Genomic DNA, 17158 nt, shown 5'->3' with positions numbered 1-17158 from the left:
CACAGCTCAAGGGCAGAGCGGGGAATCAAACCCGGTTCTCCAGATTAGAGCGCACCTGCTCTTAACCACGAGGCCACCGCTGCTCAGGGGAGTCGCTCCATCGTGGTTTTTTCGCATCCCCCCAAATGCCACCATCGTCACTCCCCGCCCCGGACTATTCCACTTTCAAAAGCAGGGGGGGGGGGGGGCTCTGCAAAAACAGATCTTCTTCAAAGGCTCACCTATTTCCTAACTCTCCAGCATTTCCGTCACTCAGACGCATCAGCCAATGACCGGGCAGCTGGTGGGAGCGGGCGGTGACTGCGCAAAGTCACGTGGCCTCCTCAGCCTGTTCCACTCCAGGAGTCTCTAGACTCCTCCCCTTTAATCCTTAGATGGACCCTTTTCTCCTGGCTTCGCCCTTCCAGAGGCGGCCCCATCTGCGCTGCTTCCCCCCTCCCTCCTTGAGACTTTTTTTGGGGACCCCGAAGAAGGGATGGAGAAGGGGGGGAGGGCAGATCTTTGAGTGGTGGGGAGGGAGGGAGGGGGCAGCGCTGGCGGGTTTCCTTTGAAGAATAAAGGGACAGGTAAGAGATGAAAGGAGGTTTGCTGTGCAAAATGTCCCCCTGGTTATTTGGGGCGGGGCCGGGGGTGTTAGTTTGTCGCATTTGGGGTTTTAGAAAAAGCCGTGCGATGCCAGTAACTAAACAGAACTAATGTCTGGTCGAAGTCTTTCACGGCCGGATTCAACTGGTTTTGGTGGGTTTTCCGGGCTGTGTGGCTGTGGTCTGGTGGATCTTGTTCCTGACGTTTCGCCTGCCTCTGTGGCTGGCATCTTCAGAGGTGTATCACAGAGGGAGGTCTGGACACAATGTGTCCAATGTTTCCTTCTCACTGGACACACTGTGTCCAGACTTCTCCTGGTGATATACACCTCTGAAGATGCCAGCTCTAGCTGGCAGAGCCGTCCACTGGTTCTGACCGGCTTAACTTCCTAGCTGCCAACAAGTGGTCTCTGCTACACCTTCTGGGCTCCTCGAGCTGCTGCCGCCTCCAAAACTCTCTGGCTAAATTACGCCCCTCTTTGGGCATTTTCCTTCCCATCAGCCTGCCTTTGGGTGAGGGTAGAGGTGGGGGGAATTAAAGGTGGGCGAAAGGAGGCCTTCCAGTTTACTGTGCAAAATGTCCCCCTGGTTATTTGGGGCGGGGCCGGGGGGGTTAGTTTGTCGCATTTGGGGTTTTAGAAAAAGCCGTGCGATGCCAGTAACTAAACAGAACTAATGTCTGGTCGAAGTCTTTCGCGGCCGGATTCAACTGGTTTTGGTGGGTTTTCGGGGCTGTGTGGCTGTGGTCTGGTGGATCTTGTTCCTGACGTTTCGCCTGCCTCTGTGGCTGGCATCTTCTGGAGTGTATCACCAGAGGGACTGCTTTTTCTGGACACAATGTGTCAATGTTTCCTTCCTCACTGGACACACTGTGTCCAGGCTTCTCCTGGTGATATACCTCTGAAAGATGCAGCCACACAGAGGCAGAGAGCGTCGGAACAGATCCACACCAGACCACACATGACCCAGAAAACCCACCACAACCAAACATAACTAAATTGGTCTCTGCTGCACCTTCTGGGCTCCTCGAGCTGCTGCCGCCTCCAAAACTCTCTGGCAAAATTTAGCCCCTCTTTGGGCATTTTCCTTCCCATCAGCCTGCCTTTGGGTGAGGGTAGGGTGGGGTGGGGTGGGCAGAAAGGTGGCCTTCAGGTTTACTTCTTGCTGTTCTGTCTTTTTACTGCTTTTTCTTGCAGTTTTGTTTTTTTACTGCTGCCACGAATTCATCTTTTCTGTGGCTTCTGCTGCAAGATTTTTCCTTGTTCGTCAGACTTATTTATCTCCATATTGGGCTTGAAGATTTTAGGACCTAACAGGTCTTTCATTATGCACTTAAAGAATTAAGGACCTTCCTGCTTTGATGCGCCAGGACTGGCCTTATTCTTCAGATGGGCCCCTTCCGCACATGCAAAATAATGCGCTTTCAATTCACTTTCACAAGTGTTTGCAAGTGGATTTTGCTATTTCGCACAATAAAATCCAGCTGCAAAGTGCACTGAAAGTGGATTGAAAGTGCATTATTCTGCCTGTCTGGGGCCATAATTCCCCTACTCGCGTAGAAATAATAAGCTTTCAATTACTTTCACGAGTGAACACAGAAGTGGATTTTGCTATTTCGCACAGCAAAATCCAGCTGCAAAGTGCACTGAAAGTGGTTGAAGATGCATTACAATGAAAAGGAACCATAATTTTCTCTTTGGTTTATGTTTGTGCATCTTAGACACATTTGGGGGTTTTTCCCCCTATGCGACCTTGTATTCATGTCTATAGTGGCCTGTTTAGGATGCTACTGTACTGCTTAATTTTTACTTTATTGCTTTCTTGACAGATAATACATAAGTTAATTCATTCTCATTGGTCGGTGTGTGTTGCCTATAGCAGGTTTCTTTTGTGTTATCTGAGAGTCCACTGTGCCTTTTTTGTTTTTTGTGTAGTGCGGCGGCAGCATTGGGCCATCCATGACCTTTTCCGTTTTAGGGGTTTTTATTGTTCTTCCCTCTTTCCAGCTTCAGAACAGCTTTGGAAATTGTCGCCCAACTGGCCCATCGGAGGCTGTTCAGAGAGGGAAGGAGGATGAACAGAGAGTTTGACCCAGCAGGTCTGGAAGAAGAGGAAGTCCCAGATGCCACAAATGCTGAGAGAAGAAGGGAACTGCGGGAAGGAAGAGCGCAGAAGAGCCCGGGAGACAACCTCCCTCCAGATGTGCAGCATCAGCAATTCAGGCAGTTCTGCTACCAGGAGGCCGAGGGGCCACGAGAGGTCTGCAGCCAACTCCACCTTCTTTGCCACCAGTGGCTTAAACCAGAAAGCCACACCAAGAAGGAGATGCTAGACCTGGTGATCCTGGAGCAGTTCCTGGCTGTCCTGCCCCCGGAGATGGGGAACTGGGTCAGGGAATGTGGGGCAGAGACCAGTTCCCAGGCAGTGGCCCTGGCAGAAGGCTTCCTCTTGAGCCAGGCAGAGGACAAGAATCGGGACCAACAGGTGAGAGGGTTTCATCCGGGTAGTTGGGGGGGGGGGGAGAGGACATGATCAAGGGTACTGTTGAAATCAACATGGATTACCTCGGTCTTCCAGAACCCTGCTTTCTTCTTCCTTTTCTCATCAGCCTCCCCTTTGTGGGATCTCCACTTCTCTTTCAGGTCCAGGAAAGGATCATATGGGAACATTTCCATATAGCAGGTTTGCCAGGTAAGACTGATGTTAGTGCGTGTTCTCCTTCAATGTGGGTGAGTTGCTTTTATGCACACACACCCTTCCACCGGGTCCTGTGTGAGAAAGATGCTCCACTCCAGTTCCTCAGTTTATAAATTCTACTTGGGGCAGTAAAAACCTGGAATTGATTTAATTTCACTGAAGACAAAACTGCCTCCACACTCTCAGATGAGGATGGTTAATGTCAGACATTGAAAAATGGAGTCTTCAGAGGACAAGGATTTCACTGGGGTTCAATGCCAGGAGATTCCCAGCTCCCGCCTGCAGTCCCTGCTCCTGCACATGAAGCCCTCTGGGTTACCCTGGGCTGGTTGCACTTCTCTCAGAACTCTTTCAGTCCCACTTACCTACCAAGGTCCCTGTTTTGGTGAGAGGAAAGGAAGGAGTTTGTAAGCCACTTTGAGACATTAAAGGTAGAAAAGAGCGTGGTATAAAACCCAGCTCTTCTTATGCATTTGCCAACCTGCAGTGCCAGCTCTCGTTGGACCTGGCCCCAAGGTGCCCTCCATCAAAGGCCAAAATGGGCCTGGAAAGCGCTCTGCCCCCTTCCTTTCCATTTACTGACAGAACCAAGTCTTGGAGCACTGTGACTGCCTAGCACCTGCCACTGAGGGAATCTGTTGTTTAAAGCTGCAGACACTCCTTTTCTTGTCCAGGGATTTAGACCCCCTCCCTCACTTTTTTTTAAATTTCATGTTTTTCTGCTGACCTGGGGCCCTTTTCAAGTTTGCAGAAAGAACTGTTTTGCCCATTCGCTGCTCTAGTCACTGGATTTGAGTATTCAAATGTTTGGCTGACTTAGCTACTAGTATAGAAGATATATATTTATTTGTCTCTCATTGAAAGATATCTAAGTCCATGGACTGGGCCCACATTGATGCTACATAGATTTTCCTGCAAACTTGAAAGATCTCCCAGGTTTCCAGAAAAACCTGCAATCATTAAAAAAAACATTGGGGGGGTGGGGTTTGAATTCCCCTCAAAACAGAATACAGTGCAAGCTCAGTAAATATACTTGCTTCCTTGGTGCCTGTGAAGGGCCACTTGTTAATAATTGTTAGATATTCATTAATAATAGTAACAATGTTTTTATTTATACTCTGCTCTTCTCCCCGTGTTTTTGTGTTAAATGTCCCCCTTGAATCATCATGTTGTGAAAGGGGCCATAGTGGCCATCTAGTCCAGCCCCCTGCTCGGTGTAGGATCAGCCTGCCCCAGTGTTTGTCCAGCTGCTGCTCAGAGACTGCCGGGGAGGGGGAGCTCACCATATCCCCAGGTAGCTGAGTCCACGGGGAACAACTCTTACGGAAAAAATTGTTTCTTAACATCCAGCCACTACCTTTCTGATCATAATTTAAACCCATTATTGTAAGTCCTGTCCTCTCCAGCCAACAGGGATGTTCAGATTGCAAATGCCTCAGCAGACCAGGTGCTCAGGAGCAGCAGCAGCAGCAGAAGGCCATTGCTTTCACATCCTACCTGTGAGCTCCCAAAGGCACCTGGTGGGCCACTGCGAGTAGCAGAGTGCTGGACTAGATGGACTCTGGTCTGATCCAGAAGGCTAGTTCTTATGTTCCCTGCCCTCCTCTAAGTAACAGCCCTTTAAATGCTTAAAAAGAGCCATTATGTGTGTGTCCCCCCCAAAAAAGAAGAAAAAGAAGAGTTTGAATTTCTAGCCCACCTTTCTCTCCTGTAAAGAGTCTCAGGGCAGCTTACAAACTCCATTTCCCTTCCTCTCCCCACAACAGACACCTTGTGAGGTAGGTGGGGCTGCGAGAGTTCTGAGAGAACTGTGACCGGCCCAAAGTCACCCAGCAGATATTACATAATGTCAGGCAACCCACAGACTGCAAAATATGGCGGCTAAAGTTGAATTTAATTGCAAAAATTCCTGGCAATGCAAAATAATGTTGTTGGGTGTCAGGGGGAGGTTGTCTATGTGGTTGAGATTTGTCCTCAGCTCAATGAAACTGCTGAAAGCAACAAATAAGTGCTGCTAGAAAGATCTATGTAACCAGCCTGCTAAATGTAACCGCTGCCATCTGTGCATACTTCCTTGATCTTTACTTTATGACTTCACACGCTTCGTAGACAGCTAGGCTTCCCCTGGTACCTCTGTCCCATTTGAAAATAATTACATCCGTTATCTCATGGGGCTGGAAGCCAGGTGTTCTCTCTTGCTATTGGCTGCTGGCCTTGGGACGCCTCAGCTCCAAAATCTGTTTTTCACAAACTCTTGTGATGGCGGGAGGGGGGCTTTCAGAGGGGACGGTGAACGCCACCTTCTTCAGTACTGGCTTTGCCAAGTGTGGTGCTTTGATACCTCTTCAATAAATGCTACTGATCAGTACTTCAGAGTCCATTTATCGGCTTAAGACTCCGAGACCTAAGATTGGGCTGGGATTGTAGACGGGAAAGAATAAGGTGTGCAAATGTAACCAAGGGGAGGTGTACGAGGCATCTCCCCCTGGGTGGCTTGCTGAGTTGTCAAGAGGGGAACTGTTGATACTTCCATCAATAGCAGGGCTGTTTTTGGCACACCTGCAAAGAGATTGTGGAGGTGGGAGGTGCAACTGTGTCGGTTGGTTTGGAACTGGCTGTTCCTTGCATTTCAGAGTTCTTCATTCTTAGTCCTGTCCGTTCTGGAAAACGCCTTCCTTTTACTTTCTCATCTTTCCAGGTGGTGGCCTGCATTCTTTGCCTTCTCTTTGTGGGGGAGAGAAAGCAGTTTCTGTACAGCCTGGTCAGGTAAGTGGAGAAATCTGGATCTTGCCCCTGAGTGCCCTCCCCACATAGTGCCCAGATCCAGGGACGTAATAGTACCACTCTATTCTGTATTGAGTGGGGGAATCCTCCTCTACCCCTTTCCTTTGGCTGCTGCGTGTGCCGCGCACTGAGTCTAAACTGAAAATGTTTGATGGAGATTTGAATTTTGAATATCAGCGTCCCATTGTTGTTGTTTTTTGTATTGTCCTAAGAAGGGGAAGATTTCTTACATTATCTGTGAAGATAATATCTTTATTTCTCTTTCCAGGGTCTGGTGACCTTTGAGGAGGTGTCTGTTCATTTCTCTGAGGAGGAGTGGGCTCTGCTGGATCCGGACCAAAGAAGGCTTCACAAGGAAGTCATGGAGGACAGCTATCAGAAGGTGGCCTCTTTGGGTAAGGCTCTCCTTCCTTTGGATTCATAGATGGTGAAGGCAGAAGTCCTTCCTTCCAAGAAAGACCCCTCGGTCTGACCTGGATGGCTCAGGCTAGCCCGATCTCATCCACTCTTGGAAGATAAGCACAAGTGATGCTGGTTGGAACTTGGATGTGATTCTGGGCTGCATCAACAGTAGTAACAGTACCTCTCTATTCTGCATTGGTCAAACTTCCTCTGAAATACTGAGTCCAGTTCTGGGCACCACAATTAAGGAAGGATATTGGCAAATCTGGATTGGGCCCAGAGGAGGAAGACCAAAATGGTCAAAGGTCTGGAATCCATTGAACTTTTACAATAAATCTTTGAGAAATCAGTTGTCTGGAGTTATTAGGAGGGAAAAGGACCCAGGACCGAGGTGAGATAAGGGTGGCTCTCCCAAGCTTAATCTCAGCCTCAGTCGTCATACATGCCCTATGAGGAGGGAGAGGCTTAGGGAGCTGGGGATGTTTAGTCTGGAGAAGAGAAGGTTGAGGAGTGACATGATAGCCATGTTCAAATACTTGAAGGGATGTCATGTTGAAGAGGGAGCAAGCTTGTTTTCTGCTGCTCCAGAAACTAGGTGTAAGGTTGTTTCGGTTTCCTGACAAGCCTGAAGCTAACCTTGAGTTCACATTCCTTTCTCCGGGCATTGTGCCCAGGCCCGTCTTTATCTCGGTCTCAGCATAACTGCGTGCTTGCCATCTTTGGCTTCTGTTCTGTGTGAATCTACTTCTCCAAGTTGGTGGGAAAGTTGGGTTGTTTTGGTTTTGCATTTTCGCGGGAAGAGTTTCGCCCGTAAAAGCGGCGGCTGGGGGTGGGTGGGGGGGAACTCTGGTCAGATTTCGCATTGTCTGTAGAAGATCATGATTGCCTACCAATAAATGAACGATTACGGTTACTATTGGCCTGGACTATACTGATTCCTTACACTAGGATAAGGAGTAATGTGTTCAAGGTACAAGAAAAGAGATTTCACCTGAACAGTAGGAAGAGCTTCCTGACCGTCAGGGCTGTTCAACAATGCAATACACGGCCTTGGAGGGTGGTGGAGTCTCCTCCTTTGGAGGTTTTTTTTAAAAAAGCTGATATAGATTTTTAAAAAGCTGATATAGCTGTGTGCGTCTCAGTTCCTGCTGTGTGTTCCAGTGTGAGTGTTGTGCAAACTCTGCTATCTGGGGAGTGAACCCCGCTTCAGTACTGCACCCCTTAACAGATGGCCACCTGCCAGGAGTGCTTTGGCTGTGTGTTCCTGCATGGGACACCAGCAAGGTGTCCATCTTTGGACTACAGAGTTGCCATCCGTCGGCTGCGACTTGACCTCGCTTCCCAGCAGCACTGTTATGGACTCTGTTAGGGCTCTTCCAATAGAGACTCTGAAGAGGAAATGTAGAAGGTTCCAAGACAGGCAAGGGAGGAGGTTCTGCATACTTCACAGCTCTGGCCCCTGCCTGGTGGAACGCTCTTCCATCAGCTGTCCGGGCCCTGCGGGATCTTGCTGAGTTCCGCAGGGCCTGCAAGACTGAGCTGTTCCACCGGGCCTTTGGGGAGACCAGCCGTTGATAAGGGGCCCTCCTTTTCCTCGCCCTCCTTTATGACATCATGGAGATCCTGCCACCCCTTCCCTTTCGGGGTTTATGGAGGAAGTGACTGGCAAGAGCGCCATGTCACAGGGAGTTACTGCAATGCTGCATTTTAAATGGGGGGTAGGAGTTTATTTTTTTTTTATTAGAAACTGTTTTAATCTATATTTATTGTATTTGGGTTCAATGCCAGTACTCTCTATCCCACCTGTTTGTTCACCGCCTACTGACCCCTTGAGTGGTTTATAAACCCAAATAATAAATAAATAAATAAAATACTAATTAGACCAGGGGTAGGGAACCTGCGGCTCTCCAGATGTTCAGGAACTACAATTCCCATCAGCCCCTCCTGTCCCAGCATGTGATTGGCCATGCTGGCGAAGGCTGATAAATATAGTTCCTATCTGAAACAGGCAGACTCTGTTACTATTAGTGTGTAGGATAACTATTGAGTGGGAAATGAAAAGGGACTTGTCAGAGGAGGAGGATCTGCATGCTGGTTTCCCACAGGTGCGTTCAGGGGGGATAAAATATTGAGGGCAGATGCAAATCCATTGACAGGAGGGGGATTGTCTAGCAGGCATGAATTGTGGTCCTCTCAGAGCAGACATTGAAACAAGCATTTGAAATAATAACAATACTATCGTGTTTCCCTGAAAATAAGACAGGGTCTCATGTTAATTTGTGAGCCAAAAGATGCATGAGGGCCTATTTTCAGGGTAGGGCTTATTTTAGGGGAAATATGGTACCTTCACAATTTATTGCAGCCCAGTTGCTTCCCTGTCGCGTGTGATGCAAGCTGCGTCCTCATTGGCAGGGAGCACCCTGCTGGATCACACCATCCTGACCTGTAACTACTGGTAGGGCTTATTTTTGCAGTAGGTAGGGCTTATATTTTAAACCTCCTCCAAAAAGCCTGAAACATCATGATAGGTCTTATTTTCGGTGAAACACGGTATTTGTGTTGGGCCCTCAATATGCATTTTCCAAAGTTCAAAAAGACGTTTACTTGCCCGAAGACATTTCAGCCTCCCACAAGAATTGAGGAAGATTAGGGTGGGGCAGACAGAAGTGATGAATCGGGATGCTTCTGCTGTGTTCGTTCTGCTGACACCAGTGTAGGCTCAGGTGTGGCTCACAGGTTCAGTAAAACCAGGCAGCAGATCTCTGAAAAACAGGATTCTAGCAGGTGAAATTTGGCTTCATGTCATGATGAGCTTCACTTGCTTAATTCTTGCCTGCCTGGCTCATCTTGGATTCAGTTGGGCAGGGCCTTTTTTCTTGTTCTATTCTGGAGAAGAAGGGAAGAGACTGTATGCCATTTGAGCTCTTTTCAGGTTGAGTGGTATAAAAAATGTCCTCAATACAGAAGACCGATTTATAAGTCTTGAAAAAATGTAAATTATAATTTTTGAAGTCCATCCCCATGAGTTCCTATGCTGGAAGGACCATGGGGGTAAGAGACTGTATCGTGGTGGCTCTTTCTAGGTTCAGGCTTGGTTTAAAAATCTGAATATTTCTTGGAGTTGGAATGCCTGGAAGTCATTGGTCTGTTTTCTTCCCCCAATGAAGGACTTCTGGTTCCCAAACCTGATTTCCTATCCCCAGTGGAAGAAGCGGGAGATTCATGTGACCAAGATGTAGAAGAAACAGACAGCTCAGCAGGTATCTACTTACTTGTCTTTGGTTAAATTTCCCCAGCTGGGGAATGAAGGGTTTTCTCAAAAAGGCATATAGTATTGTTGGTGCAGCTGTCATGTATAACAACAGAGTAGAACTTTGTTTTTGTGTAGTACAACAGCAGCAAGAATGCTCTAGGTGCAAAAATGGAAAGCTCCAGCTATTACCTACAGTTGAAGAATGATGGGTGAAAGAGTGGGCAGAGATGGCCCGACTCTGTTACTCAAAGAATTTAATTAAGTGCATGAATATTTGGAAACCCTTGATAGAGTATTTAGTTAAAAGTGGGGAAAAAACTGGTGACTAATGGTTTTGAAGGTTAAGGACTATAAAAACCAATAGAGAACCAAAATAGGAACCAACAGATTAAAGTGAGATTTTAAAAATTAATTAATTATTTTATTACATTTTTATAGCAACCCCCTTGGCCTTGGAGGAGTTTCTAACATTGTAAACACACAATAAGTACAACTATTATAATTAACTACTGTAAATTAAACTTTTTAAACATTACATGCATCTACTGAAAACAAGATGGTGAAGATATTTACTTCCCTTGAGCCCCGCTGGATCTTAAAGGAGGGGCAGATAAAATGAACCTTTTACCTAACACAGGTGGTTGGGGGAGGAGAACAGCGTGCGGTGGGAGGCCAGGCCTTTGCTACCTCAACCGTTTGCCTGGTGGAACAGCTCTGTCTTACAGGCCCTGCGGAAATGCATTATATCCAGCGGGGCCCTGGCCCCATTTTATTAATAACGATGCTAAATATTTAATTTCATTTCAGTGCTTAATAACTAAGTGCATATTCAGTGCAGAAGAAAGTGGAAGTGTTCATGGATTAAGTACTTTACAATTTGGTGTCTCTGTGAATGTTTTGGATTTTGCAGAGATTTTGAAGTAAATATAAAAAAATTACAACACACGCATACAAAGAGGCAACAACATGAAAATAGCCAGGAAAGCTTCTTTAAGTATGAAACAGAAGTTAAAAAGGGAAACAAAATACTGCCTTGTTTGTACCCAAGCTTGACAGGGAATGTTTATACAATGCTCAGCTTTAATACATGTTGATTAATTTGTAAACTGCCTTTCCCCAGACCTCAAGTTAGTTCAAAGATCAAAAGAGTAGCAAAACATTTTAAATGTTGCCCAAATGATCAATTTGTAAATTTCAAAGGCACAGTGAGAGCATCAAAGTAGCCACTGCTTTGAATTATAGAGTTGAAAGAGACCACAAGGGCCATCCAGTCCAACCACCTGCTATTCAGCAACACGCAAAAATATCCCAAGAAAGCTCCTAAGGTCAGAAGAAGACCTTAAATGAGCTCAATTGTTAACTCTCTAAGTTAAAGCTTGGTTAGAAAGACATGTTTTGGCCATGCACTGTAAAGATCGAAAGGTAATCTCCAATTCAACTTCAAAGGTGGGGGGGTCATTTTCAAGACAAGGAGCCACCACGGAAAATGCCCAGTATGTAGGCATCACCTGCCTCACCTCTGCACGCAGGGCCAGAGAGTTCAGGGCTTGGGAGGCTGAGCTTATATCGTAGATGAGAATATAGTGAGCTCCCCCAAAACTATTTTATTCTGAAACAAAACTTAATGCAAGCTCTCCAAGCAAATCAGAAAAACGCCATCGAATCCAACTGGAAACCCCTGATTCAGACTGTCCTGAAAAATGACTCAAGGGGTTTCTGGCAGATTGTGGCTGGTGGTATGCGTACTTCTTCCACACCAACAACCACCATAGACCAACATCTATGGTTCTGTTACTTTCAAGAGGTGTTTGATGACAACAGCAGAACTTCTGCCCCAGACACCCCACGCTCCACCTTCATCTTCCCTACATGGCCTCCAGTGCTCGCTGAAGAAATTAAACCTTTGATTGAACAACTGAAGTCCCATAAAGCCCCCAGCCCAGATGTCCTTCCGCCTGATTTATTTAAAACATTCATTGACTGGTGGTCTCCGCTTCTAGCTTTGCTATTTACTTCGGTTAATAACACTGGCATAGTCCCCTCTTCGTGGACCAATGCCATAGTAACACCAATATTTAAAAAAGGAGACCCTAATCAGCCAGTCAATTACAGGCCCATTAGCCTTCTATCAATAACTGGTAAGCTTTATGCTAAATACTTATTGAACAAACTCTCATCCTGGATAGACAGCAATAGGATATTGGGCTTAGAGCAAATTGGTTTCAAAAAAGGGCATACTACAATAGTGAGCTTTATCCATTTGGGGCTCAGATTGAGTCTGAATAGCTCAGGAGTACAGCTCTTCTCCAAACTCACTCTCCAGTTCTGTGTTCAAATACTGGAAGAGAGTGGCCAGAGATCCTTGCAGTCCTGCCTCCTGTTACACACAGTAGGCAGCAAAAGTCCCTGGAAACCTCTTAAGCACAGGAGAAGATGAAAAGCACATCTCTTCAGAGACAGTCTGCCTGTAAATGTGGAATTCCAATGAGCCACCTGGCCTCTGATGGAGCTACTCTTCATGGGAGCATCCACATTAGATTAATACAGGGTAGAATTTGTCTCCCCACCAAACTGTTCCTATTCTGACATTATGAAGAGCAGTTAATGGCCTTGTTTACTCGGTTATGCTTTGACTTGAAGATGTTACCAGTCTTTTTTTAATTCCAGAGTCTGATGGTCCCCAGAATAAGTATAAAGGAGAACTGCGACATCTATTTGATGAAAAACAGCAGAAAAGGAGCACAGGAGCAGACCAAAAGATGGGGAACGAATGGACTTCCGCTCAGGGTTCACTCAAAAGAATTAACCCAGTGGAGAAACCTGATGATTGCTTGGAGAGTAGAAGGAGCTTAGGCTGGCAGGGGCATCATCCTGGCCATCAGCACAGAGAAAAGACGCATAAATGCCTGAACTGTGGAAAGAGTTTTGCTCAAAAGTCACATCTTACTGCCCATCAACGTATCCACACTGGGGAGAAACCATATAAATGCTTGGAGTGTGGAAGGAGCTTTGCACGCAGTGAACACCTTACTGCCCATCAGCGTATTCACACTGGTGATAAACCACATGAATGCTTGGAGTGTGGAAAGACTTTTTCTCATAGTTCAGCACTAATTAATCATCATCGTGTCCACACTGGAGAGAAACCATATAAATGTCTAGAATGTGGAAAAAGTTTTGCTCGGGGTGATCACCTTTCAAGTCATCAACGAATCCATACTAGGGATAATCCACATAAATGCTTAAAGTGTGGAAAGAGCTTTGTTCACAGTGCACACCTTAATGCCCATGAATGTATTCACAATGGGGATAAACCCCATAAATGCTTGCAGTGTGAAAAAAGCTTTTCTCAGAATTCACAGCTTATTATCCATCAACGTGTCCACACTGGGGAGAAACCATATAAATGCTTGGAGTGTGGAAGGAGCTTTGCACGCAATGAACACCTTATTGCCCATCAGCGTATTCACACTGGTGATAAACCACATAAATGCTTGGAGTGTGGAAAGACTTTTGCTCATAGTTCAGCGCTAATTAATCATCAACGTGTCCACACTGGAGAGAAACCCTATAAATGCTTTGAGTGTGGAAAGTGCTTTGTATGTAAAGCACACCTTACTGCCCATCAACGTGTCCACACTGGAGAGAAACCATATAAATGTCTAGAATGTGGAAAAAGTTTTGCTCGGGGTGACAACCTTTCAAGTCATCAACGAATCCATACTAGGGAAAAACCATATAAATGCTTGGAGTGTGGAAAGACCTTTGCTTGGAGTACAAATCTGAGCGCCCATCAACATATCCATGCTGTAGAGAAACCATACAAATGTTTGCAATGTGGAAAAAGCTTTGCTAAGAGTTCACAGCTTGTTAATCATCGATATATCCACACTGGTGAGAAACCATATAAATGCCTGGAATGTGGAAAGAGCTTTTCTCGGAGTGACAATTTAGCAAGTCATCGACGAATCCACACGGGAGAAACCACATAAATGCTTGGAGTGTGGAAGGAGCTTTGCTCAGAGTTCACATCTTACTGCACATCAACACAGTCACACTGTGGATAAACCACATAAATGCTTAAAGTGTGGAAAGAGCTTTGTTCACAGTGCACACCTTAATGCCCATGAATGTATTCACAATGGGGATAAACCCCATAAATGCTTGCAGTGTGAAAAAAGCTTTTCTCAGAATTCACAGCTTATTATCCATCAACAAGTCCACATTGGGGAGAAACCACATAAATGCTTGGAGTGTGGAAAGTGCTTTGTACGTAAAGCACACCTTACTGCCCATCAACGTGTCCACACTGGAGAGAAACCATATAAATGCTTGGAGTGTGGAAGGAGCTTTGCACGCAGTGAACACCTTACTGCCCATCAGCGTATTCACACTGGTGATAAACCACATGAATGCTTGGAGTGTGGAAAGACTTTTGCTCATAGTTCAGCGCTAATTAATCATCAACGTGTCCACACTGGAGAGAAACCTTATAAATGTCTAGAATGTGGAAAAAGTTTTGCTCGGAGTGACAACCTTTCAAGTCATCAACGAATCCATACTAGGGAAGAACCATATAAATGCTTGGAGTGTGGAAAGACCTTTGCTTGGAGTACAAATCTGAGGGCCCATCAACATATCCATGCTGTAGAGAAACCATACAAATGCTTGCAATGTGGAAAAAGCTTTGCTAAGAGTTCACAGCTTGTTATTCATCGATATATCCACACTGGTGAGAAACCATATAAATGCCTGGAATGTGGAAAGAGCTTTTCTCGGAGTGACAATTTAGCGAGTCATCGACGAATCCACACAGGGGAGAAACCACATTGAATAGCTTAGAGTGTGGAAAAGACTTTTGCTCATAGTTCGAAGCTTAATTAATCATCAAACGTGTCCACACCGAGAGAAACCCTATAAATGTTCTAGAGATGTGGGAAAAAGTTTTTTTTTGCTTTCGAGAGTGACAACCTTTCAAGTCATCAACGAATCCATACTAGGGAAGAACCATATAAATGCTTGGAGTGTGGAAAGACCTTTGCTTGGAGTACAAATCTGAGGGCCCATCAAGATATCCATGCTGCAGAGAAACCGTGCAAATGCTTGCAATGTGGAAAAAGCTTTGCTAAGAGTTCACAGCTTGTTATTCATCGATATATCCACACTGGAGAGAAACCCTATAAATGTCTAGAATGTGGAAAAAGTTTTGCTCGGGGTGACAACCTTTCAAGTCATCAACGAATCCATACTAGGGAAAAACCATATAAATGCTTGGAGTGTGGAAAATCCTTTGCTTGGAGTACAAATCTGAGGGCCCATCAACATATCCATGCTGCAGAGAAACCATACAAATGCTTGCAATGTGGAAAAAGCTTTGCTAAGAGTTCACAGCTTGTTATTCATCGATATATCCACACTGGTGAGAAACCATATAAATGCCTGGAATGTGGAAAGAGCTTTTCTCGGAGTGACAATTTAGCGAGTCATCGACGAATCCACACAGGGGAGAAACCACATAAATGCTTGGAGTGTTGAAGGAGCTTTGCTCAGAGTTCACATCTTACTGCACATCAACACAGTCACACTGTGGCTAAACCACATAAATGCTTTGAGTGTGGAAAGAGCTTTTCTTGGAGTTCAAATCTGAAGGCCCATCAACATACTCACACTGGGGAGAAACCATATAAATGTTTGGATTGTGGAAAGAGCTTTGCTTGGAGTACAAATCTGAGAGCCCATCAACATGTCCATAAAGAATAGAGAAACCATAAAAACGCTTGCAGTGAGGAAATATCTTTGCTAAATGTTCACAGCTTATTACACATCAATATATCCACACTGGAGAGAAACCATATAAATGCTTAGAATGTGGAAAGACAACCTTTTTGGTCAGCAATGAATCCACACTAAAGAGAAACCACATTAATTAGCTATTGTGGTTTTCCAGGCAATGTGGCCATGGTCTAGTAGTTTTTGGCTCCTAGTATCTTGCCGCATCTATGGTTGGCATCTTTAGAGGTATGTCTCAGTGAAATGTATCATGTAGAAAAACACATCTTACTGTGATATGCATCTGAAGATGCTAGCCATAGATGCGGTTGAAACATTACAAGTAAAAGCTACCAGAGGACGGCTACATAGCCCAAAACCCACAACAGCTCTGGCTGTGGAAGCCTTTGACAATTCATTAATTTATATTAGTTATTGTAGTGTGAAAAGTTTTTTGCTCGGATTACAAATCTGTGGGTTCATCACCACGTTTGCATTGTCGAGAAACCTTGCAGTTGTGTGCAGTGTGGAAAAAACTGTTCTCCCAGCTTATTATCCATCAGTATATCCACACTGGGGAGAAACCATGCAAACATTTAGAATGTGAAAAAAGCTTTGCTTGGAATAATAATCTAATGAGTCAATGACAGATCCACACTGGGGGGAAACAACATAAATGCTTGCAGTGTGGAAAACCTTTTGGTCAGATTTGACTGCTTATTAGAAGAGCTTTTTTTGGACCTAGCTGTGCACTGATGAATCCACACTGGGGAGAAACCATATTAATGCTTATCTTAAAGTGCACCACAGAATTCAACAGAGGAGAAACCACACAAACGGGTCCAGTGTTGCAAAAACTTTGATGGCCCTTGTGGTCTCTTCCAATCTTACGATTTAGCCTCAAGCCCAGCTTTTCCAGGTGTCATCATCTAGAGCTTTTTAGTTAATCTAGGCTTGTATTATACTGCTGTTGTATTGGTTCAGGCATGTTCAATTTTCACCTGAAATATTAGGAATGAAGTTTATGAGAACACACATTTTATTTGTCCTACTCTGTGGAGGGGTGTCACAGACCTTTAGGGTTAATAAATTATTGCCCTCACAGATTATCTCATTAGACAATTGGATTGGAGCGGGTCAGCATTGCTGTTTTTATTCTGTCTTTGTGTTTAATACTGTCGATTATAATCTCTTCACCCAGTGCCTTGCTTTGATGAAATGAATTTGTGAGTCAATCCTCAACCAAGCACAGTGCTTATTACCCTACAATAGAGGACAGAGTGTATCTCTGGGCAAGAGGATTTCGTGACTATACCCACTGATACGTGAAGTCCTTCAGGAAGCGATCCTGATACTTTAGCTGGGTGTCTGGAAGCTGTGGTGAAATGGCAACAGCCCTTCACGACCGGATTCAACTTGTTGTGGTGGGCTTTCCGGGCTGTGTGGCCGTGGTCTGGTGGATCTTGTTCCTGACATTTTGCCTGCATCTGTGGCTGGCATCTTCAGAGGTGTATCACAGAGGGAAGTCTGTTACACACCAGTATCAACCACATCTTTGAATAACAAGTTCCACCCAAACACTTACTGATTGGTTCCCCACCCTGGGATATGGACAACATATACCTCAAACATTCCCTTCTCTCTGGACACAGTGTGTAACTGACTTCCC

At 45.3% G+C, this 17158-nt stretch overlaps 1 protein-coding gene across 1 annotated transcript; it reads left to right on the top strand.

Moving 5' to 3' along the window:
* The first annotated feature begins 1793 nt into the window (after positions 1–1793).
* LOC125428887 (zinc finger protein 420-like) lies at positions 1794–16957 on the top strand. Its single transcript, XM_048489595.1, is given in 10 exon segments — positions 1794–1981; positions 2274–2283; positions 2591–3068; positions 3227–3275; positions 5980–6047; positions 6334–6460; positions 9635–9727; positions 12388–13699; positions 13701–14563; positions 14726–16957. Coding segments are annotated over 10 exon segments (3792 nt in total). The 5' UTR covers positions 1794–1944; the 3' UTR covers positions 15481–16957.
* The last annotated feature ends 201 nt before the right edge of the window (positions 16958–17158 follow it).

This window comes from Sphaerodactylus townsendi, linkage group LG03, assembly GCF_021028975.2.
Source record: "Sphaerodactylus townsendi isolate TG3544 linkage group LG03, MPM_Stown_v2.3, whole genome shotgun sequence".
NCBI lineage: Eukaryota > Metazoa > Chordata > Lepidosauria > Squamata > Sphaerodactylidae > Sphaerodactylus > Sphaerodactylus townsendi.
Note: the sequence above shows the minus strand (reverse complement) of the source record. Positions and strands in the feature narration are given on the sequence as shown.